The sequence below is a fragment of the Takifugu rubripes genome, chromosome 8 (genome assembly GCF_901000725.2).
Source record: "Takifugu rubripes chromosome 8, fTakRub1.2, whole genome shotgun sequence".
In the NCBI taxonomy this organism is placed as follows: Eukaryota; Metazoa; Chordata; class Actinopteri; order Tetraodontiformes; family Tetraodontidae; genus Takifugu; species Takifugu rubripes.
In genome coordinates, this window is record NC_042292.1 from 15,464,328 (window position 1) to 15,488,204 (window position 23,877).

The window sequence follows — 23,877 nt, forward strand, 5'->3', positions numbered from 1 at the left end:
AGCAGCAGCAGCAGCTGTCGCAGGTTCTTTATCTGCGCTCTGCTCTCAGAAACCTGTAGCAGCAGCCAGCCACAGGTCTGGAGGGATGATTGACAGGCCTTGGCCCCGCCTCCCCTGCTGCTGTGCTGCGCTGCTGAGTTGAGGCGCAACAACGCGAAGAGCGCAGCAGCGATCTCACCGCTGCAACTTTGGTGAGTTGGATAAGCTCCACTTTGTAAAGAAAGAAATCTCCCAGGAGCGGAGTTTCTGTGTTTCAGCGCCCGGTTCGGCGAGCGTGCGTGCGTGCTTGGCGGTGGGACTACTTTATCTCTCCCTTTCTCTGTGTCTCCGGGCAGTTGACAGGGGTTTTTCGGAGCCGTCGATGAGCGCGTTTGAGGTGCCCTGCTGGTGAAGCCACGGGAGTCGAGTCTCGGCCTGCGGTTCCCCCCTCTGCCAGTCGGATCAAAATGAAAATCCTGTAAGCTTCCATCCTCTTAAAATCACGCTTCAAGTCGATTTATCCAAAGTTCGTATCGAGGATAACCGCGGCTCCGAGCGACACTCAGGTTTAACACATTTTCCTTGATGTAATTACTAAGAACTATATTTTTATCTTTCAGGTTTTGCGTGCTTGCAGTCGCCCTGGCAGTTGGATCTACACGCGCAGTAAGTTCCAATTTGTGTGGTTACTATTACGCACCGCTTTCGGTGATGAGGCAACGCTGTCTTTATTTGTAAAATTGAAGATGACCATGTTAGTGATTGTTACATTTCTGGAGCTGCATTTGAACGCCTCACCTGCCGCTGGTGGACTTTATTTATGTCATAGGGTTTCTTCCTCTGCGTGTCATCAATTGTTTTAGATTTTTTTTCTTCCGCCTCTCATTATCCAGCCACCAAGGTGTCTATTTATTGATTTTTACAGGAATTGTAACTTAAAATCTTTTGCACTCTTTGACTGGCCGCTCAGGTTTGCCTTTATTGGTGCCCGAGGGACCGAAAAGCGATTCATTTTCGAGTGGGCCCGCTCACATTTGCAAAACCCAAACCCGCCCTGCTGATGAATATTCAGAATCAGGAGGATAATGAGCAAACGTGCCTATTTTCTCTAGGAGCCACGCCCCCAGGTTAGCGCAGTAGATCCTGGACCCCGTCCCAAATGGCACATCTTGTGTGGTGATCTGTAATTTGTCTAGATATGGCTACGTGTTTTTATTTGCAGGGAAATGTGTTATTGTGGTGTAAACTCTAGGAAGAGCGGAAAGATGTTGAGGTAAAACGTGAGGACATCTGTGACAACACGGGTCGTGCTACATTTTGCCGAGAGGGGTCGGTGCCGCCTTGCGCCCTTTATCTCCTGGATTTGAATAAGAAAGCTGCATTTGATGGGGCCATTCAGGGCGATGGAACTTTAATGGAGGCCAACACAAATTTTGAAACATTTCTTCAATCCTAAAATAGGACGTGCGCCAATCTGACCCCCGCTCGCGTTACAGGCTCGATCAACCTGCTGAGCGCCAGAAAGTGAGGGTAAAATGTGGTTGGCTGTGATGGAGGCGCCAATGGGGGAGGGGCATGAAAGTGAATGACCCTCAGCTTCATCTTTGTCAATAGGACTTCATTGATGGACCCACATTGACTTTGAATCGACTCCTCCACCCACTTCCCACCTCCCTGATCATTAGAGGGTTTTTTTTTGTGCGTGTCTTTTCGTGTGTGTGTGGCTGAGTGAGTGAATGTGTGTGTGAAGTGCTGATTGAGTGACAGATGAGTTCATTGGGTGGTCCGGGCTGCTCTTCCCTCAGCAACATACAGCAAACCTGGGCAACATCTGTTCCCCGTGAGATGCTGAGCCCTAACGTGACACAACGCATTGTTATATCTGATGTTGTAGTTATTTATGGAAAATTCTGTGGTCTGTTGTGGTTACACTCTGAAGTGTTTTTTTTTTTAGACCAAATGTCTGGTCTAAAGTCAGATAAGATGCTCCGAAGAACATATAATGCCATTTTTAATTCACCTTTTAAGAGTTAATACTAAGAGTAAGAAGCTATAGCTACGCTCATCACTATGCAGCATCTATGTGCTAACATTTAGCCAATTTAGCTGTTGGACATATTGTTGGAGTTCAGTAGAAGACTGTCTAATATTGCTTGGATTTTACAATTAGTTTGTCAGCTAGTTAACCTTTGTATCTGATAACTTGCTGTCTATAGTAAATTTGATTTTTTTTTAGGTGAAGAATAGCAGGTTTTCTTAGCATTGTTGTTCAAGCTAACTTAGTGGAGTGATGTGACGCTCCAAACTGAGCTGGATACAAGTGTCAAAGTAATTACAGTACCTCAGTTTTATCTCTTAACTGAAAATAGTAAATCTTTAAAGTAATTAGCATTTTTAGCACTTGGTGTTATACTTCTAGGGTTGATTCAAAAGTTAGGTTTTTCTCTTTCAACCTCCAAACATTTGTCAGTGAACATCCAGAGAGGGGTAGAAACCTTTAGATTCTGCTCCAAAATGTCGGCGAAGGTGGACAGAACTGTTGGCATAAGGAAAACATCGCACATCTGTGAGGAGAAGCGGTAAGTAGATGAGAGGAGGCTTTATGGGAAGGAGGTGAGAGGGTTTTTATACCTGCCCATTTAGGGGGATCGGCAGAAATGGTTTTTTTTTGCATTTTTTTGTACCTGTTGGAAAGAGAGATGGATGATTTGTGTCGAGCTCAATGCATTGTTTACAGTTTGGCACCTTAAATAGTTGTTGTTTAAGGTAAGGTTGTTTAAGATTTTGCCAAAAAGAAGCAATGCTTATTTAGCCTTTTGGAAAACCAAAACTAGAGTGTTGATTTTCCCATAAAATTGATCCATCGTCTGCAATTTTCAGAGGCAAATGTCTCCCGAACCGAAGCATTTGGGGGTGATGTCAGACACCAGGGCTGTTTGTTAGGCCAAAGTGATGCTGCAGACTGAGACTGAGACCCCCTCTCTCTCCTGACACCCCCCCCCCCCCTTCCCTCAGTATTCCTCAGAATTCCTGCAGAGCTTGGCAGGACTTGTCTCCCACTCCCTGCAGGTGCTACAAGCAGGAACATTCCAGAGGTGCTAAGTGAGGCAACTGATCGGGGCTTGATTTGTGGTTAGGAGACCCCTCCCTGAGTCAACCACCTCCTCTTTTCCTTTCCCTCATGTACTCCCTCTCTCACCTGATCATTATCCCCTGACACACACATACGCACAACTCTTGATATGATCACTTTTTGGTCTCACTGCCTGTAGACCTAAACCTATTACCTTGTTATCTGTGGTGAGATTTGTAAGTGGCGGCCCCCCTCACACGACCTCTTTGCCCTCCTTGTCATATCACAGCCCAGTAATCATCTTTGGATCACTCAACATGACTGATTGGTCTTTATAGATTCCCCTGCAATGCACTCTTTCTCTGCTCTCCTTCTCTTTACGTTTTCCACGAGAGTGGGTCAAGATGAGATTAGGTTAATGGCAACTCTCTGCTGGCGTTCTCAAACCTCGGTTCACCGTAAACGTTTGTGGCGCCGCCAGGCCGTCTTGCATCACCTAGACGAGAGGAGCGAGGGTGCAGGTATTTTCAGCCCTCGTTGTGTTTCATTCCCAGTCGCCCCTTGTTTTTATTGGACGTTTTAAAAGTGGAAAACTGCCCTTTTTCCTTTCCGGGTTTCACCTTTACTCTCCACGCTTCTCTCAGACAAAAGGTACTGACAGAAAATGTGTCAGTGAGTGTTGTGAGGAAGCCTATAAAGTCCATATAGCAGATTTACTGTTGAAAAGCCCCCGCCGTCTTGCTCGCACGCCCACAATTAAGACTCTGCTACCTGTGTGGCGCTTCCTCATGAAACCATACATCTCGGCTGTTGTGTCTTTTATGCAGGTGGGATCTTTTTTTTAAAGGGAAAACCCCTCTCCAGATCTATAGGAGAGGCCTCTCTGACATCCAGCTTACACTTAGTTTATACATTAATACTCCAACAGTCGGTCCATTGTTGTCAGACGAACAGATATGTGTTTAGTAAGCACAGCTAGGTTAGCGTTATCATCTACAAACAGCAATAACCTTTGCGTTATTCCCCCAGGTCACGGAGACTGTTGCATGAACCCTCTGTTATGAATCCTCTGTCATGCTTGAGTCAAGACATTTGTTCAAACATTACAGACGACAGAAAGCAAGCCGGGGTAAGCGCTGACAGATGCCGCCCTCTCTTGCCCGTCGCTGCACGTGGGTGTTGGTCTTTATCAGGAAATCCTCACCAAAGCTTTTAAATGGATTCATTCTTTTTGCGGGAAAAGGGCATTCAATTGCATTTTGTCTCCTTTATGTTGCAGTTTGTCTTCGTTTGTCTAGTTTGGGACTTAGCCCCAAGTCTTGGCAGTTGGTGACATAAACCGGGGCCCTCGCCAAGTGTTGTACTTGGTGCCGTGGGTTTAGGTAGTGAAGGGCTGTGGGAACGAATAGCGAGACAGTGCGGGGAACTGGTTCCGCATTACTGTGTCATCCCCCTTTATCTGCCGGGCCTTGGCACAGCCACCCTCGCATATCCCTCTCTTTTGACGTGCGCTGGCAGTTTGTCCCGCGATTGGTCACTGTGTCAGAGGTCGTGCTCGCACAAAGGCAGCTGGGTGGGGGGCACTCACACCCGCCGCAAAGGCTTAACATTCCGCGGCAAACTCTCCAGATTTGTTTATCGTGCTACGTCTTTTCTGCGTCTCATGAAAGGGAGATGGGCAAAAAAACAGTGGCAATAGCAGGGCGGAGGGGAGCGAAGGGTCGGGGGGGTGTTTCATCTATGTGCAGGCCCCACGGGTGTGTTTGTGAAGGTCTTTAGGCTTGTCAGAGGGGTCGGACAGTGTTTGACTGGATGCTCAGTGGGAGTGCTGTCTCTGCTTGTTCGACGTGCCTGGTCCCTTCTCCTTAATGCCATCACTCCCCTCGGGGCTGTTTGCACTTCAGAGGGATTAGAACTCCAATCTACTTCTCCTCATTTGTTGTTTTTCCTCCCCTGTTTAACATTCATTCTTCCTTTTCTCCCCTCGTTTAGTTGCTCCTGCCCTATCCGCACTTCTCACTTTGTCTTTTCATCCAACGTCTCAATGCGGATCGCCTCCACGTGTTCCACAAAATCCCTCATGTTCGGACAAATTCTGAAATATCTCAAGATGTGTCCTTGACCTATCTGCTTCTTATCCGCCCTGATTTAGTCAGCAGCTTATGCATATAGCCAAGATTAGTTTTGGAGCAATTAGCAGGTAAAGAGCCCTTGAGCTAAATCCTTGTTGGTTGGTGGACTTTGTCGCTATGATTCGCAGTTTACATTGGTTGCCTTTCTTTGCATGGATACCAACTTAAAAAGACCAGAACGTGTTGCGATATAAAGAATATACTTCTGGTTTTGGTCCATCACATGCTAACCATGATCTTCTGAAACCTTTAGTTATTGATTTTTGAGGTCCAAGCATAAAACTTTAAGCCCTCGGTGACTTTTTGTATGTTTTGTGTTCTCGGGGTCAGACAGGTTCCTGCTCCACATTAAATTCCAGTTGGAGAGCTTCAAGTCAAACATTTCCCTCTTTCACTGCAATTATTATTAGCATGCTCCTGCAGGGAGAAGACTTTTGTTTGTCAGGTAACCAAGGTGGCCATGATCTGAACAACAATTCCTGTGTGGATGACGAGGGCGTGTATGAGAATGAGTGGTTGTGAGACTTTCTAATCACTGACAAAGTCCTTTAATCGAAGCCGAAACTACTCTGTTCCACCGTGATGTCACCTGGTCTTCAGGATGCAGGTGCACAGTCATTTATTTTGGTTGCAGTCCGAAATATGCGGCTGGCGGCTAATGCGGACCTAAACAAACAGGCCTAATGTTCTGTTTACCTTTGCTGTTAGCATGGCAATGTTAGCTCTGGCTCAACAGACAACTGTGAAGTCCTATCTATAGAGACAGTGAAGTTTGTTTGTCTTTGCTTTCATTTGCTTTGAAAGTGATTTACTCAACCCAGAAAATTGCTAACGGGCTAAGAATTATTGACGCGTTGTTTCAGTGTAGACTTAAAGGGATAGGATATTTGGATAGGAAAGTAGATTTCTCAGCTTTGGAGAGAGGAGAGTTTGATATACATAGCCTTTAGCAGTCAATGTTGATCGGAGATTGTGCTCCTCATTAGAATCTCGGGACTATTTTCCCTCTGGAGATCCTTAGGACAGCGTTTCCCAACTTTCCCAACCACGCCATTTTCGAGACGCAAACGTTTGCGCGAGTTTATCCAGCTACAAGTTAATGTTCACACTCGCGGGCTTACTCATAAAAATGCCTTTGAAATAAAAATAAAAACATCAGTTCATATAATGGTGCATGATGGGTTGACTCAGGTTGATCCCAGACAGGATGTGACCTAATGCAGTGAAACGCCTCAGCCCCCTGACTTCAAGGGTTTATTTTGGGGCTTCTGTTCAAATAGCATGTCGTTTCTTAAATCCCAAAACTCCAAACCTTCCCCATCCGTCACGATCTTCAGCAAATCAGACGCGTCAGCTTCTGTACGCTATTAACCTCTGCTGTGTCTCTGCTTGTCCCTGTAATTATGGATAACTCCACTCTTTTCCCACCTCTCTGTCTCACTCATCCTTCCATCTTCTGTGCCAGCCAGGTAATCCAGATGGCCAGGTAACTACCCGCAACCATATTCCCCCCTCCCTTCCCTTCCTTTCTTCTCTGAGCACCTTATACCTTTCATACCATTGCTACATTAGATTCCTGCTTTATTGGATGTTTTCCCCGTGCTGCCAGCTTGTCTGTGTTTGTCTTACATCCTCTTTTGTAATAACTGCACTCTAACAGCTGCCAAAAGTAACAGTGCCAATGCTTTGAGGGAAATAAAGCCTTGGGCTACGTAAATGCCGAGACTTATTGCGGCACCAAGGCAATAACTTGTAGATATAATGACCTTTTTTTGTCTTGCTTGAGAGACACGTTGCACAGACACATGATTTTTCTTTCTTGCAACTGACATTTTGTTTAGTTTACAGATTAGATGTCGGATAAATAACGCTTGCTTTTGTTACTTGTTGATGGCATGAGAGAGGATTTTTGGGTGGTCAAGATTCAAGACAAGACAGGGCTGTTTGCCCTTAGCCACATTTGTCAATTTACTTGTCTCTCTAAACTTCATAAATCAGGCAAATTTCCTATTCTGTCTTCCCCACCTATCCAGTGGGGACGTATGGAGTCAGGTGTAATTTATTGTGCTATGCAGCTGAGTGGCGGGTCATGGCCAACACCTGAAACGTGCTCCAGTTGACCTTTACGCATTTGGTGATTCTATGCGTCGGTGAGCATTTTATTCATGCCTTTGCAAAGGCTTGAAGGTATCAGGAGGAAGTGCCATACAGATTCTGGTTTACGAGGGAACAAGCTCTGCAGAATTTTCAGGGATCTGGTCACGCCGTTCCCTGGCAGATGTCCACAAAACCATCACAACCTGCTGTTGGTGGCTCTGAAACACAGGTTTCTCCCACGTTTCCTCAGGCTTCTTGCCCAGCCCTATTTAGTTGTAAGTAACAGCAAGACAGCTGACAAAGAGCTATTGTTACGAGGCCTGTGCCTGGCCCAAATACTGTCAGTTCCAACAGTTCAAAGAGATTTTCCTTTTTCATGTAAGAACCTGTCTCAGATGATCACGTTTTCTTGTGCTTTTAATTTTTTTTGTGTTGACTTTTGAAACTGCACCTATAGATTGATAGATAGACGAGGACAGTTTGTCATGTTTGCATCCACAACTCGCACTTTACCTTCATGCACGTGCTCTTATTGTGCCACCTGAAATGCAGGCATCAGGGGTTATCCTGCTCATTGTAGCGCCCTGACTGAAGTGGCCTTCGGCTCAGCACAACATGGCACCATCCCCTTCACGTTGTAGCTGTACCTCCAGTTCTTTGCAGAGCGAAGGGCCTCAGCTAGTGCTCTGGCTGTGTTCCCTGTTGCCTGCTGTGGCCCCAAAGGGCAACTAATGAGGGGAGACAGATGATCATTGTGCCAAACTTTGCTGCTAAAACACATGCGGCTATCATCTCGATTCATGCCATTAGAATATCCAGGACAGTTGGGATACCCCGTGCTGCACCGCGGTCGCTTCCTTCACTGTGCGCTGGCAGCGACTCTGATCTCTGTTTGTCAACAAAGCCCAGTTGCCTGTCGTATTTATTTCCCTGGCTTTTCATGTTCCTAAAATAGCTCGCTTGCTAGCCAGCCAGAGAGCAGCTTCAGACTAATGTTGGCCGAGGGGATGAGGGTGAGGCGAGCTTTCATTACTGGGCGCAGCCTTGCAGTGTGCAGGCTTTATTTCGGCACGTTGCCGCCAATAATGTAAGACTTTAAGCTACTGATCATATGTTTTTGCCGCCACCGACACAAACGCACGAGCACTCGCGTTACATTGCGTGTCAATGTTGTAAAGAATACCTCCTTCATCATATTATATGTCTGCCCCTTGCTAGGTGAACTTCACTGACACCCAGCTTTGCAGCTTTATTAGCTTCTCTGACACCGTCTCACCTGGAGATTGATCACTCAGAAATGTTTGAATGTAAAGGCCAGGAACAATTATAAACACCCACCCGCAAACGCGTGCGTACATGACTGACAAAACCTGCAGGCCCAGAAGGCACTTAGTAAAGTAAAGGTCTTCAGTTCCTTCTTACTCCAGGGTAGAAGATGAACTGATATAAAGAGAGGATCGCGAAGTCAGGTTTGCGGTCTCGCAACAGCTTGGTGAGCAACAGGAAAAAGACTTTTTACAGAGAGAAACTCAGGATTTCTGTCTTGTCAGATACGAAAAACCTTTTCCCCATTTGAAAAGTCCAGCTAAATTGTTCTCTTAGTCAGACCGACTGCACGTGTGCCTTTGTTTTGCTCCTCTCGGTGACGCAATGGCTTGGTGATAACTCCAGCATACAGGTCATTCACCCTTTCAGCCCTGCCTAATGCCACAGCTCGGTATTTAAGCATTTTGTACACAACGTAAGCCTATTAACTGCATAATTCAAAACAATATCTCGTCTCATATGGAGCAAGAACATCTCATGGCCGCGCTGACCTTCCCACCGTACTTTGTTTCACTCTAAGTGTGGCTCCAGATGCTTTCTGTGTTCTTGCTACAGAATTATTTGGTTCCACTCCAAATCGCAGCTGGGTCTCGTCGTCTGACTCAACACGTTATCCAAGAATCAGGACATCAATCAGAATTATGGAATTTTGCCTCTGACATTTAAAAAAAAAAGATCGTTCCTCAATCTCAGTTTTTGACTTGACAAAGAGTTTTCTTGTTGCTCTAAAGTGTTGCTGGGCCTGAGGTAGGTCAGAGCATCCTGCTACGCCACAGGCTCATTCCAGCAAAGGTGAATGCTGTGTCTTTCTTTCAGGAATGCTCCAGCATTCCCAATCCTTTTGGTATTCCAGTTGACATTTTGGATTTTGGAAACTGTGACAGAACCATTGGGGGACAGGTCCAGGCTTAGGCCCCATCAGTCTACAAGGGCAGCCGGGGGCGTCAAGAACATTCCTTGTCATCTCCATAGCTACTAAACCCTCCCTCCCCCAAAAAATCTCTCCCTCGCTTGTTGCCTTCCAGCACCATGAAAGGGGTGCACACCTGTCTGCACCTCTTCTGTCCTTTCTTCACCTTCCTTCGGCGATACTCTTTTTCTTTTCACCATCTCCGGGCTGGATGGAAGTGAATTGGAGGCCATCGAAACAGTGTTTAATCTCCACGATATTGTGACTTGAAAACATTTGTCTGTTTTATCTTGCATCTGCTTTTCAGAATTTATGTTGCAAGGTCATTTGGATTGCTTTAAGGGCATCTCTCAAGGATAGAGGACCCTAAAAGCATGGATGTGTTTGATGAATGAGTAGAGACAATTTAACTCAATATAACTGGAAATGTCCCATCACTAAAGCCCATTCTTCACATCAGGTAGACTTTTCGAAAGTAAATGGCATCAAATTTTGAGGTTGTTTTGCCAAGGACATTCCTGTCCTGCTCATATGACTCCACAGTTATATTGAAGACTTCACATTGTAGCTTCCTGAGATATCCAATAACACGGATAATAACTGAGAACCTCTCAGACATTCCACAATGTCTTTTCTACTTGCCCCTTTCTTCGGCTTTACCCCTCAGCAGATGGCTCCGCGAGCGGATTGCACCCCCACCCCCGTGCTGAACAAGAAAGGAAAACATATTTTAAAATGACCACAATACCCATAAATCCTTGCATGTTTGAACTGAAATGCCTGGGCTACTGAGAAAAGCCATGACGGGTCAAAAATGAGAGCTGGAGGTCAGGGATGAGTGAGCTCCAGCAGGTAGGCTGCCCAGCCTGTAACAGACCATGCACAAAGGTCACCGCTGAGCAGGACTTTAATTTCTAAAGGTTACCTTTTGGAATTTATTAGAGGTATAAAAAGGCAAGCATTTAATGATTTGGATTTTATACGTGCTGTCATAAATGTGACCGTCCTTGACCCAGGCAGGTCAGGAAGGTCTGTTTATTTAGCAGAAGGTGTGTTTTCTCTGGTTTGTAGTTGAAAAGAGGAGGGGATGCTGGAGTGGAGCATAATCGGAAATGAAAATGGATTCACTTTTTACCTTTTCCGATATCCTGTTCCCTGCCGTTGGCTTTACTCCTGCCACTCTGGTTGTCTTGGTGCATCTCTTGTCGGGGCTTGATTTCAAGGCCCAAAAAAAGCAGACAGTAAGAACAAAATGTTTAAATTAAGAAATAGCCTAAAATGCAGAATGGGGCTGTGAAAAAGAGGGTCAGATGTAGAGATAAAAGTCAGGTCGTGGCACATTGCCGCTTAGAGGGGTGTTTAAAATAAAACACCTGGAGAAGTCTGACCTTGTGCAAGTTTTAAAAATGTCAGGCAGTGACCTTTAGCTTAGGTGGAGGAGGCTGAGAGATACCATCAGCAGAAGATGACAATAATGAGTACGAAATAATTTAAGGCATCTTCTCCCAGAGGAAACGGCTCAAGGCTCAATGAAATCATTTGGAAAGTTGTTTTTTTATTAAAGTGTGGATGTAGCACACAGCACAAGGCCAGCCGTGTCCGTATTTCAACTTAAGGTAAACCAACTGTGAATGTGTACTGAAGGTGTGCCTTTGGCCGGGGTAGATATAGCAAAACGCCGCAGGCGAAAGCAAAATTGAAGACGAAATATTGACAATTAGATAGCAAAGCGGAGCCCCAGATGCTGCATTCTAGGCCCCAACCTATAGAATCAGCACAAAAAGAGAGGCAAAGGGGCCTCTTCCCCATAACTCAGCCCCTGTTTATGACCAAATTAAAGCGATGCTATGCCGTCTGTCTTCTTAACAGACTTTCCGTGATGCTCTTTCACGCCTCAAGTTCATTGTTCGCGCTTGACGCCAGCACAGCCGTCATTCCTGTGGATGTCTGGGTGCAAACCCGCAACATTTCAGACAACAAAAAGATCTGAAAAGTGCACACTGAGTAGTATTGCTTTATTCCTTTATTACAAAAAAACGGTTATAGTTGATAGGGTACTTTTGAATCGGTGCTTGAATTTCAAAAGCTTGCAAGGACTGTGAGACCACTTAAATTTTAACCACAGAGGAGCATATATTTACTGGTTGTACATTTACTCGCCCTGTCGCTCTCTCTTTCTCCCTCCCTATACTGACCTTACCGAACATCCACTGAGCATTCCATTCCAACCACTTGTCTCGAGCTCTCCACAAATAAGGTCAGGGGTCAGCCAGGAGAAGAGCAGAGAGAAAAGGGGAAGGGGGGTGGTGATGGTTGGCAGGGAGTGTCCTTTATTTTAGCGTGGAGGCTTCTCTCTATGGTCCTGTGTTTGCCTTCAAAGGCCCCACTCGTTTTTCACACAGGGAGGAAGGGAGAATAGAGGGAGGAAGATGTTTTTCTTTTTCTGAACTCCCTGGGCATGTGTGTGCACTGACATGCACGGCTTCATAGGTAATTAAACCAAGCACGTGGATCGTCACTGATTGGCTGTCAGGATTCCTGCACAAGTTACTTGAGATTAGGTGATAACTGGGGAAGCAGCTCACTTTGAATGTACCTGTTAACCTCAGACCATGAGACATTCCTACGTCTGACAATACAATAAAATTACATGTACATCTGCCTTTCTGAACATGGCCCCCCGTCTCTCTTGTGTGTGAAGCACTTATTCCTCCATGAAGCATCTCCCACCGACCCTCTGTTGTTTCAGTGCAGTCAAATCTGAAGCGGCATCAATCTGGATGTCGGACGCCTCTGTTGTCTCCTTTGATCAGCGGCATGATGTTATTTCAGTAAAACACATTATTGTCTATGCATCTATACATCATTTTTTAATGCCCTTCCAGTCTGTGGTGATGGCCGAGCTGTTATGGCTCCCCTGCGGGACACTTAACCCCAGTACACCTGCATTATTTGTGTGGTTTGATCCAAAATGGTTACTCTTGGTCCCACGCAAACCGCTGTGCAGTTTCCTGCAGTCAAGAGGGCGTCGAGGGCCTGACAGCATGCGGCTTGTTCAGGCAGGACTCCTGTTGAGCGAGAGGCCGTGATGCCTGCCAGCTGTGTAAAGCTCAGATAAGTCCCTGCTTTTCTTTAAAAAAAAAAAAAAGACCCCCAAAAAAGCTGTCAGTGCACAATAAAAGATGTCCATCATTGTTACTGCTGCTTATTTTTTGAGACACAGATGAGTGGTGTTTCCTGTCTCTGTGGCGCAATAGGTTAGCGCGTTCGGCTGTTAACCGAAAGGTTGGTGGTTCAAGCCCACCCAGGGACGTTTTTAATCTTTAACTTCATTTGTAAGCCGTTTAATGTTTAACCACCGTGTACGACACATAAGCACTGCTGACCTTCCTTATACATTCATAAATATTTAATCGAATGTTCAATCCAGGTCAAGGTCACTGTGAAATGGCTCGTCATGCTCTAATAATGAATTTAACCTAACTATAACCCGACTTCTTTCAATGTTGAGCTACCCTGTTAGATTGTGAAAGACTTGTCCACCGCTCTCCTTGTCCATGTCCGATATTTACATTATCTCCCGTGGACCCTTCAAACATTTTGTGTGCATACAAACCATTAAGCCGTCGATGTTTATACGCCGTCACATCCAACATCTGCAATTCCAGAAACAGACCCATACGTTTTTAGGATTATCTTGAGTTCTCATGTGTTTATTAAACATGAGTTGTGACTCAGTGTATATGCAGCTCAGTGGTGTCATAGTGCGCCGCTCTTGGGTTTCCACAGGAACGTCACTGGATGATCCGTCATTGTGGTCTTGACCTCTGACCTTTCTGTGGTTGAAAAAGAGTTTAAATTAGAACTGCAAAGACAGAGGCTTTTAGAGCGCTGTGTAAATCTTCTGGTTTCAGATAGGCTGTGAATGCGCTGCTGATGATTTTACAACGAGCCATCGGTCAGCTAGAAATCGTAACTTTATTTTGAAATACGAATTCAAGAGACACAGATAAAGTCTCCTTAATCAGTTTTTAAAAAAAAAAATCTTTTTGGGAATTTAATTTAATAACATTTTTTAGTTAAAAGTTTTTAAAATTCAACTGAATTTAATATAACATGCATTTTTTCCTACTTCCTACTCACATCACATCATCGATGCGATAGCTTGAAATGGACAAATACTAGAATGAGTTGGTTAAAGAGTTACTGTTCAGCTTGCCTCAAGCGGAACCAAAAGGCAGTTTGATCAATGAGTAATCACATTTTATCACGTCTGTAACGCAGTCGATCAATGGAAACCCGTACGCCCGTGCAGCTGCCCGCTCTCGGCACGAAGACGCCGGTCTGGGTGTGGCTCAAAGAAGTATCTCTGTGGATTAAATGGATCATGGCACGTAGCAAAAACGTATCCTCCTTTTTATCACCCTGCCTGATTCTAATACCTAATATCTGGCGGAATTCTGCACCTACCTGATGTTTACTTGGCACAGCGTGCGTAGGTGAGATTGTGTATACGAGCACCCAGCGGAGTCAAAATGGGCCTTGTGTATCATGTGTTCGGGGACGGGTCTGAACAAAAAGGGATTTGTTTGCTGGGTACTACCACTCGTTTGTATCCCACTGCAAACTCTCGAACGGCCGATCTACAGGAAACGAGCTGTTTATTTCAGCATTTATACAAATAAAAGGATGCGCGAGGGGACTGAGCTGTCTCGTTTTAATTGCGATCATTTGTCTCTCGTGAGACTTTTCATCCATGTTGCACTTCACTGGGAGGTCCTGTTAGCCCAGCGTCACTCCCCTGGACCGTGTGTACACGGTTGCCGCAGCTACCGCTGACACATCCCGCGAAGGACAAGCCGAGCGACGTTTGAGAGATTCCCACCAGCTGCCTGCGGTTCGCGCACATCACGTGCATTATTTTTCCCCATTCTTCGTTGGATTCTCTCAGTCATTCGACCGTCTTCCTTGACACGCTGCTGCGACATTGTTGTGGCTTTTTGACACCTGCCAGTCAGTTTGCGCAGCTCCCACGTGGGTGCTTAAAGTGGCGCAACATGGACCTGGTTATTTGGGCAAGATTAGAAGCGAATCGTGGTAAAAGCGAGACGATGCAACATGGCAGGAGAATATTTGTATATTCTTTCATGTTCCAATATGGATCCCAAACTCTGTGAGTTTATACCTGAACATACAGTATTTGCAGCCGACAGCTGCTGATGTTGGTGGTCCATCGTTCAGTTTACATGTCGATGCTCTTGCTAATCGCTGCTGAGAACCTTCCGGTTTGTGTGTGACAGTCCAAGACATTTTAAAGACTACACAAACCAGAGAGACAAGGATGGATTGGGGGGGGGGGTGCTGTGGGTGTGAAGCATTTTGTATATGTTGTACGTTTACCTGAGGTTTGGACTGTTCTGAGGCTTTAGGTCTGTGGAATGCTGTTAAGCATATGATGATGGATGACTGTGTAACCGCAGGTATACAAATACAGTTGGACAGGAGACAGTCGCACGGCTTTGGAGGACATGGAAGGTTGTTTTTCTCCTCTTGGAAAGTTTGCTGAAAATCAACCAAAGGGAAAGGGCCTGCCATTTCACGTTCAGCCACATTAGTTCAATGCTGTAGATGTCCCACTGTAGGTCCTGTTATCGGGTTCAAGAAGCAGCTGAGTGGGATTACTCTGAATAAAAATTGCAAAACAGTATGGGCACGGTGAAAAAGTCACCGTTGAATGCAGAGCTATTAAGAAATACTGATAGCGGGGAAGCACAGGCACCGTCTTGCTCAGCGCTTTGAACCCTCTGTCAAGTCAAGGTCATGCAAATGCAACACTTACACTATGCTAGCACATGACGCTGTCAGGTAAATATAGGCATGCATACCTGCGGAATATTGTTGGAAAGGTATGCGAGAAGGTAAATTAAAGCTGACAAGCGTGACCCTGAAGCACCTTTGCTTCTTTATCTCTTCCACATATTTATGGATCAAACTCTCAGGCTGTTTGAGTAACTTTCTCTGACTTCTACCTCAATAGGCAAATTTCAGGGGAAAATCCTGGAACGACATCGACATTCAGGCCTCTACCTGCTTCTCCTTAAAGACGAGGCTTGTTTTATCCCTCGTCCTCCCTCTGAGCCAGAAGGCTGACAGCTTTACCCGGCACATGATGGCAGGAATGCAAGGAGGACAAAAGGGAAGAGGGAAAGCTTTAAGAAGACATGGGGGAGGAAGGAGGGGAGAGGGGGGAGCAGGTATTGAAAGGAGGCTGTTGTAGCTTCTTATTGACTTTCCCTGTGTTGATTTCTTTTCGCCTTGGTATCTTTGGCTCTTCGTTGCTGTTGTGCCTTCCTCCTCCGTCCCGTCCCTAACTTGACATTTTTAATCCAGATAACAGGCGGCGACTGGATATGACTCCAGAATACAGTCGCATTCCTCGGCGTTAAACATACAATCCTCCATGCCCTAACCTGGCGAGTGTCGTGGCGCTCTCTCCGGAGTGTTGCCCGGCATTTTTTACTGTCAACAAAAGACGTTTCATTAATTTCGCCCCTTCTTTTCAGAGGTAAACACGCCGCTTTTACAGTTGCCTTGTAACTGCAGGCGAATGCTTCAAACGACCCGAGACAGGAATTCCTGAAGAGAAACAGAGGGGAGGAGGAGGAAGAGGAGGAGGGGAATGAGTCAAAAAGGGGTAAATGGAAAGAAATGGATGCAGAAGAAGGAGGGAAAGAGGATATCATGGTGGAGAGTGAGACTTTTAATGATGTGATGATGGCATGAGGAGAAGCACATAAGAGCATTTTGCAGATATTGAGTGTTATTAGGCGGGAAAAAAAACAAAACAGCAAATTTGTTTCCACACAGTTATGCCTTTAAATGTGTTTTCATTGGCAGATAATCTCTCCTGATCCCTCTGGCACCTTTCCACCGCGCTATCAAGATCGGAGATACGCTCCGCGGTCCTCTGATTGGTGTGACAACACGCGCACTTGACGCAGAGAGGATTCGGCGCTAGCCGCGTTGCTATTTTTAACAAATAACATCAGACGAGCATAAGAGCTGTCCGGGTACCGAAGATAACCATTTGTAAACCGCTCCATACAACTTTCCTTCAGGGAGGTGCCACTGCATTGACTGTTGTCCCCCTGCCTGAGTGGAGGTTCTCCTTCACCTGCCCCATTCCAGACACATTAGGCTGCTGTTTGAGCGTCCTCTCCCTGCTCCGGTAACTCCGAACCCAAACCCACTCACTGAAGAAGCAGCCGGTCTTCCTGGCTGCAGTCCAGACTCATTAAAACATATTTTGATCATCCTGACACGCAGGATCCCAGGCAGAAAGTAGCCTCATGACTGCGCCGCTCGTGCCAAGCTAAGTTTACAGGCGGACGGGCTTGAGGCTATTATTTATCCCATGTGTTGAGATATTGAAGATATGAAAGTCTGTTTTATACACACAGTCCCTCTAATAACACAAGCTCGACATGAAGATATTACGTAACTATGGGTTTTAGTGGCCTCGCATCTCAGACAGATCAGCAGTTGCTGCTCTCGCTCTAGCCTTCCGCTGCTTGTTCTCGGTTATTTCGGCCCAGGGGCCGCAATTAGGCTGAGCGGGGTCATCAGCGCTGTTAAAATAGAGCTTTCTCGTCTGCGCTCTAGTGTTTAACGGATTTCTCTTGTCTGCAGCCCCGCTGCCATCAGCACCTGTTGCTCTGCGGCCGATCTTCATCTTGAGACGAACGGGGTAGCTTTAAAATTAAGGTGCAAACCGCAGTCGGGTGAACTGCACTGGCAACGTACACAATTCTTTCCATTTCCAAAGATGCTTCGCCTCATATTTTGACAGAAACCAGGCCAATCATGTCCACAGCATACCTCGCCGCATCCATCATAAATCGCTGTAACTGTCAGGTTTTATTAGGTGATTAAACCTCATGACAAATTTGTATTTTGTCATCTTTAGCACTGATGCAACAGGTGCTGGCGAACAGATGTGTAGGCCTTGGACATTTATGTGTGTTCTTTTAATAGCTTCACTCTGTTGGAGGCTTTCATGTCCTTGTCTGGTAAAGATAGAGGGGGGAAAAAGCCAAAAAGGCACTTTAATGTGGGTGGTAATGCTAAACAGAGAGAATTTAATTGACTTTGAAGGGGAAGGGGGAACTATAAACACCCACAGGTGGCGTCCATCTACCACAACAATGTAAACACCTCAAAAAAAAAGTCCAGCTCAGGTTCATACGTATTAGAATAGTAAAGATCTGTGTGTAACATGCACGGATGAAGGCACATAATTTAATCATATGTAATAAATACATTTGGTTTCTTCATGTCTCTTTGCCAACCCGGTACACTCGACATATGACCTCGGAAAGTTAGCGTGAGGGTGAGAGTCCGCGGGCAGCTTTGTGCTTGCGTGTGCTCGCGTGTGACAGTGTTTGCACATGCCTGCGCATGTGTGCGCGCGCGCGTGTGTGTCCGTGTGCGTCTTAGAAACTGTTTGCGCCTCAGCTTGTCTCCCTTTGCCAGCTGTGCATTAGCATCTTCCATTTCTCGGTGTTTGGAAAAATACCTGAGGGTTTCGCTGCTTCCGGGCTCGTGCGATAGATTCTCAATTGACGGCTTGAATGTCCTGTGATCGTTGTGGAACCTGCGGCCTTAGAGCGATGGATGCCGTGTCGTGATTTATAGCGTGTGAAGCGACGCGGCGAGCAGCTGGGCTGATGACGGACGCTGCTTAATCTCCATCCACCCGCCCGTCACCTTTTAACAGCTTTCCTCTCCTCGTTCCCTTCTTCATTTAAGAAACCTGGTGGATTATACGTTCGGGCCACACTTGTGTTGGAGGGTATTTTCTATATATCCCTTTTGGGGTCATGGGGAGGGAGCCTGTCCCAGCTTCATATGGGTAAAGGGTGCGCCCCTGAATGAGTTGCCAGATCATTGGGGCAGTTTGGGTCTCCTTGTTAAACGGTACCTTGGTGATGCTCAGAAGGTACCCTGGCACCCTACTGCTGGAACACCTTCCCTGTTTTGTCCGGGGCTAGACCCGAGAACCCTCTGATTCCCAGGACCGGTGCAGCTTCTTTGTGTATCCTCCACGAACACGGCACATTATCCCGCTTCCGGGTGAGACCCAGCACATGCTGGCAGTAAAAAAACCAAACAAACGAGCCACACAACATCTAGTGGAAGCTCGCCTATCAGTCCGTCTCCCACCGAATTGTGACAAGTGTGATTCCAAACCCACGCCGCGTTCATCATTCTTAGATTGGCAGGATTTGCCTCTAGATACACAACGACCAGCCTCAACAGGAATCTCTGTACCGCCACACGTGCGCCCATACATTACAGCGGTTTGCGTTCATCAATACACCTCAGTCAGCGAGCCCATATGTACGCTTCATCGCAGGTTTATACAGGCCCACCAGTACCAGTGTAAGACTGATTATGATTCATCTGTCTTTATCGCTTTACTTTTTCTTCTTTTGCCTTCACGTTCCTTCACTCCTCACACACCTTTATTTAGTCATACATTACTGTTATTATTCCAAGCCCATAATGTTTCCAGTCGTGTTATATTGCCAGTTTTGACTTGAGCACCTTTGTGATTTACAGCAGACCTTTATCGCTGCAGTGCGCACGGTAGGAAAGTGCCAGGGGGTAACAAGGGATCGGCGTGCCGCTGCAAGTCCGTGTTTGCACGTGGACGAGTGTGAATTCCCCAATCGCAAATGCAGCCATTTCAGCAGTTTGATGCGGAGGGTTTAAGCTAGAAAAGCGGACCTTTGCGCGTCGAAAGCGTCAGGTTGTTTGTTCAAAAGGCTGCATTCAAACAAGAGAATCTGCCCGAAACGCGGTTATTGCCGAACACTTACAAGATGTATTCTATTTTGTATAAATTCTGTTTCTAGGTTTTTTCTAAACTCATTCATGTGGTGAGTTAACCTATTTTATTACACATAAATTATGAGATCGCAAAAAAGGAAGTGTGAGCAATCGCACTGCAAGAGGCTCTTCAGAACTCTTCAGCTGATGAACGATGTTTATTGTTCCTGTTTGCTTTCTAGGGAGCGTCAAAGAATGTTCTCACCTGGTGGAAAAAACATTTTAATCTTTCATCGGTTTTCATTAAGTGATTGTGTGTTTGCTTGCGTGGAGCTCGAGGGGGGGTTGCTTGTGTTTTGGCAGAATCAGATTAGCCTAAACACTGACTAAGGGGCATCCTCTCTATTGCAGCGATCCGTTTCAACATGAGAAATGATGTGAAGATTCAATTTTATCCACACTTTATATCAAGCCTGCACATGCACACACACATGCACACACACACACACACACACACACACACACACACATGCACGCATGCAGTTCTCGCACCACCTCCCCCTTGCTCCGTGGGTGGCCGCTGTGAATCCACCCACAGCAGGGAGCTTAGCTGCAAGCAAACGCACGTTCATGCTCTCCGACACACATCGCGACTCCCGTACTGCCTTTAAGAGCACACATAGGTACCAATTTATTTCCACCCTGCAGGTGAAATGTGTTTATTCCATACATCACCATAAAATGAGTGTTTCCGATGCTCCCCCTCTATTAAAATCTACACCACTGATCTTTGTAGAGTGTTCAGTCACCATGCCAAGAGATGCTGCTTATCGAGCGCCAGAACACTGTGTTGACTCAAAATGGAATAAAACAACATGGTTCTGCCTTTGGGTCAGGGCAGGAATTTAACCCTGTGACCTATTTAAGAGTCCACGCTATGTAAATCTTCTTATTCAGGAGTTCTTCAAAAGAGCTACAAAGGCCGTTACACAAAGCTCTTTAAGATGAGTCTAGATTAAAACATGTGAAGATTTAAAGCAACCTGACACCTACTAGGACATAGGTATTACTCCTTTTTGAAAAATAGGGCCAATTAACTCTTTCCTGCCTCAGACACTGGGGCCTTCACAATGCCCAGGCCTTCTTTATGGCTACAATACCACCATTCACTCAGTACTCCAATGAGGTTAGTTTACACCTGTCACCCAATCTGTCTGGCTAAGGTTAAAGGCTAGCATCAGCCTTTTCAAAGTGAAGCTAATATTACGACTACGAATGTTTTGTCCACATTTTGCTTGCTGAGTGGTTTCAGAATTTCATATAACACACAGATTTTCAGTGTCACTATTCTTCCGATTCCTCTTTTATCTGAACACTTTAGCTAATATTCATGTAAGAAATGGGGGATGAATCGCTGTTTATTTTAAGAATGTCATAACCCTCAACCGTTTTTTCCCCATCTCGGTCCTCTTATCTCGCTTATCTTTCAGGGATGTTTTCCCTTATTTGGTTCTTTTACATCGCCAATGAAGACTTTGTTAAACAGGAGTGGAGGTCTCCCTCTTCAATCAGCCACAGCTCTTTGACCCTCAGAGTCACCAGTTTTAACTGTTCCCTTGGGATCCCTTAAGCCCCTCACATGGAACAAAGTGGTGTCTGGGGACTGTTGTGTTTGAAACCCTCAAAGTATGTGTGTGTGTGTGTGTGTGTGTGTGTGTGCACGCGCGCCTGTGTGTGCGTGTGTGTTTGTGTGGGTGTATGTGTTTAATAGAGAGAGAAGGGGACAATGTGTTTGAGCCGCCTCTGCAGCCAACAGGTTGCAACCAACTCAGCTAAGTTGCTTCTGCGCTATTATCAAGAACTCCACCCATCATCTTCTAGATTGCGCGTGTGTGTGTGTGTGTCTGTGTGGGTGTTGGACAGAGAGAGATGGACCCCCGCGGAGTAGGCTTTGGAGAGGAAGACGACCGGTGCATTGTGATGTGCGTTTTTAGCGCTGCTAAGGCCAGAATGGCATTACCATTCAAAAGGCCTCCGTTCTGATTGAAGGGCGTTTGACAGTTTTCTACTGTTCTGGTGTTTGATGTTTTTGCGGCACAATGTTGTACATCGGAATTTGAGGAAGGGGAAAAAAATTAGAAAAGGAGAACTAGTGATGGGACATGATGACAAATTTTATCATTAATACTGGTGTTTAAACAAACTGTCAAAGTAAAGAGGTGGTGGTACATCTGTTAATAGTTTCCTTCTTTGTCAAGGTCACGGTATGTGCACATACTGTGTCTGGTATGTTTGATATGTGCTAATGTGCTCATGTCCGTCAGTGTGAGCCGGTAGCGTCACATAAAGTGGATTTATTGACTCTTTTGCATCACTATGAAAAGCCGTAAATTACCAGGCTGATCCCCTCCCTCTGTATTCGCTTTTACTCCTCGCCCTCCCCCGCTGTCCATCCGTCCTTCTTGCCTTTCTTTCTTCATCTGTCTGTGTCAGAGCCCATTCGACGGGGTTCCGGCGCTACGATGGCGGGGACAAAAAGGTCACGGTAAAAAGTGAGGGCAGCAGCAAGGGGGGAATTTTCTGTCCTCACAAAAGTTTTTTTTTTTTTTTTTAAAACAATGCAGAATCAACTTAACTTGGGCTAGAGTTGACATGCAGAAAAGCTTGAAACGCGTTATGGAGCTTGACATGGAGCTGCAGGCCCCTGCAAACACTCTGGGAAAAGTTTGGCAAAAACAAAGATACCTTCTTATCTTACGTGCTCCAGATCAAGCGATGTTATTTTATTGAACCATAATGGTACAGAACTACAGCTAATCGGCCCATGAAAGACATGTTCATGCAACGAGGTGATGCTTGGCAAAGCCCTCTGAGCACATTTCGACAAATATCGTTCGAGGATTGTTCCAGCTTGCCCCTTCTTTTTCTCCGTTGTTTTAATCGTCATAGTTACGTGCAGCGGGGTGTCAATCACAACAAAAGTACTCTGAAGTGTGTGACCTGCAGGCAGGTGACCCATGTCTGGCATGTGCACACACACACACACACACACACACGCACAGGAAATTTTAAAGATAAATGCATCACATTCCCACTTTGATAGGACAACACACATGCACAGGCAGGAAATTTACCATAGCGTTTGAAATTCTGATTTTAATAAGAACGAGGGGAAAAATGATACAGTGTTACACCTGTACAAAGAAACACAGGGATGAACATCCAGGCCGGATATAAGAAAGATTTCTTATATCCGCGTGTTGCTGTCCTTGGATTTGTGTATCCATGTGTGTATGCGTGTGTCAGGAATTTCTCATGATATCCTGTTGTCTGTCACGCAGGTCGAATAAGGGGAAAAAGATGACAGAAAAAATCATGTTCACGTCATGTTTTACTGTATTTATATACCTGTGGGGACACGGCGAGCCCCGCGGGGGGGTGACGTTAAGGTGGAGAAGAGAAGACAGCCGTCACTTCATTGTTGATTGACTTTCTGGTAACAAAGGAGTATCCTGGGAATTCTCAGATCTCCCAGGCGCTGTGCCAGATAAGTAAAATTAAACAGCCCTCCTACAATTTTCCTTCAAATTCCTCAAATTCCCACTTTTTCTGAAAGTTGCGCGCTTATATGAGCTCTCTCCAGACCATTATACCCAGTGATCTTGACCCTGCCTGCGGCCGACAACAAGACATTCCTGACCTCCATGGGAACCCCTTTCTCCCCATTTTCATTCCCCCCCTCTGGAGAAAGGTTGTGCTCCAGCTTTGATGAAGTTTTAATGGAGTTTCATGTTTGGGCTATTCTAAAATAAACTGGCATCAGGAGTGTGAGGAAAGATCCGAATAATGTGGGTGGGATCCATTCACCCATCCATCAACTAACCACAACACTCACGGAGTCCATCCCTGTGGACTGCAGGCGGAAAGCCACCCCAAAGTCCTCACACACACACACACACACACACACACACACACACACACACACACACACACACACACACACACACACACACACGTCAGGCAAGATGGAGGTGGATGGACAGAGGGACAGAGGAAGGGAAATAAGGACAGTGACCATAGACTTAGTTTTACTGGGAAAGTGTGTCAGGAAAAGCAGCTGTGTGTTTTGGTGTCAGCGTTTCCCTGCTCACACACACACACACACACACACACACACACACACACACACACACACACACACACACACACCACCTACAGTGGTGAGGGACAGCTATGTATGTCTTCTGTGCTGTCTTGTAACTTGTGAAGAGATAGAGAAGACATGCTAGATAGAGGGGACACACACAACCACACACACACACCACAGGCGCACGCACACACACACGTCTGCATAGTTGGCAACAGATGAAGCGATGACTATATAGTCTGATGTATGGATGCCATGACGTATCCGGGACATTTGACAGGATATTAATTATATTTTATGTTGACAGCTGTGCAGATTTTGCACATCTCCGGGAGTCGTATAATTTTGTATAGAGCCCAAACACACAGGGAGATACTTGCTT

General features: G+C 45.8%; 1 protein-coding gene and 1 non-coding gene across 8 annotated transcripts in view; both read left to right on the plus strand.

The window, feature by feature from the left end:
• Positions 1 to 83: 83 nt before the first annotated feature.
• col4a6 (collagen, type IV, alpha 6) overlaps positions 84 to 23,877 on the plus strand; it is a 58,733-nt gene continuing 34,939 nt past the window's right edge. For all 7 annotated transcript variants that reach the window (XM_011606634.2, XM_029840521.1, XM_011606635.2 and 4 more), the window contains exons 1-3: positions 84 to 191; positions 336 to 457; positions 600 to 645. In XM_011606634.2, the coding sequence (XP_011604936.2) occupies positions 447 to 457; positions 600 to 645 (57 nt within the window). In that variant the 5' untranslated portion in view covers positions 84 to 191; positions 336 to 446. The remainder of the gene's footprint in view (positions 192 to 335; positions 458 to 599; positions 646 to 23,877) is intronic.
• trnan-guu (transfer RNA asparagine (anticodon GUU)) lies at positions 12,757 to 12,830 on the plus strand. The gene has a single exon. It is a non-coding gene; the product is annotated as a tRNA-Asn (tRNA).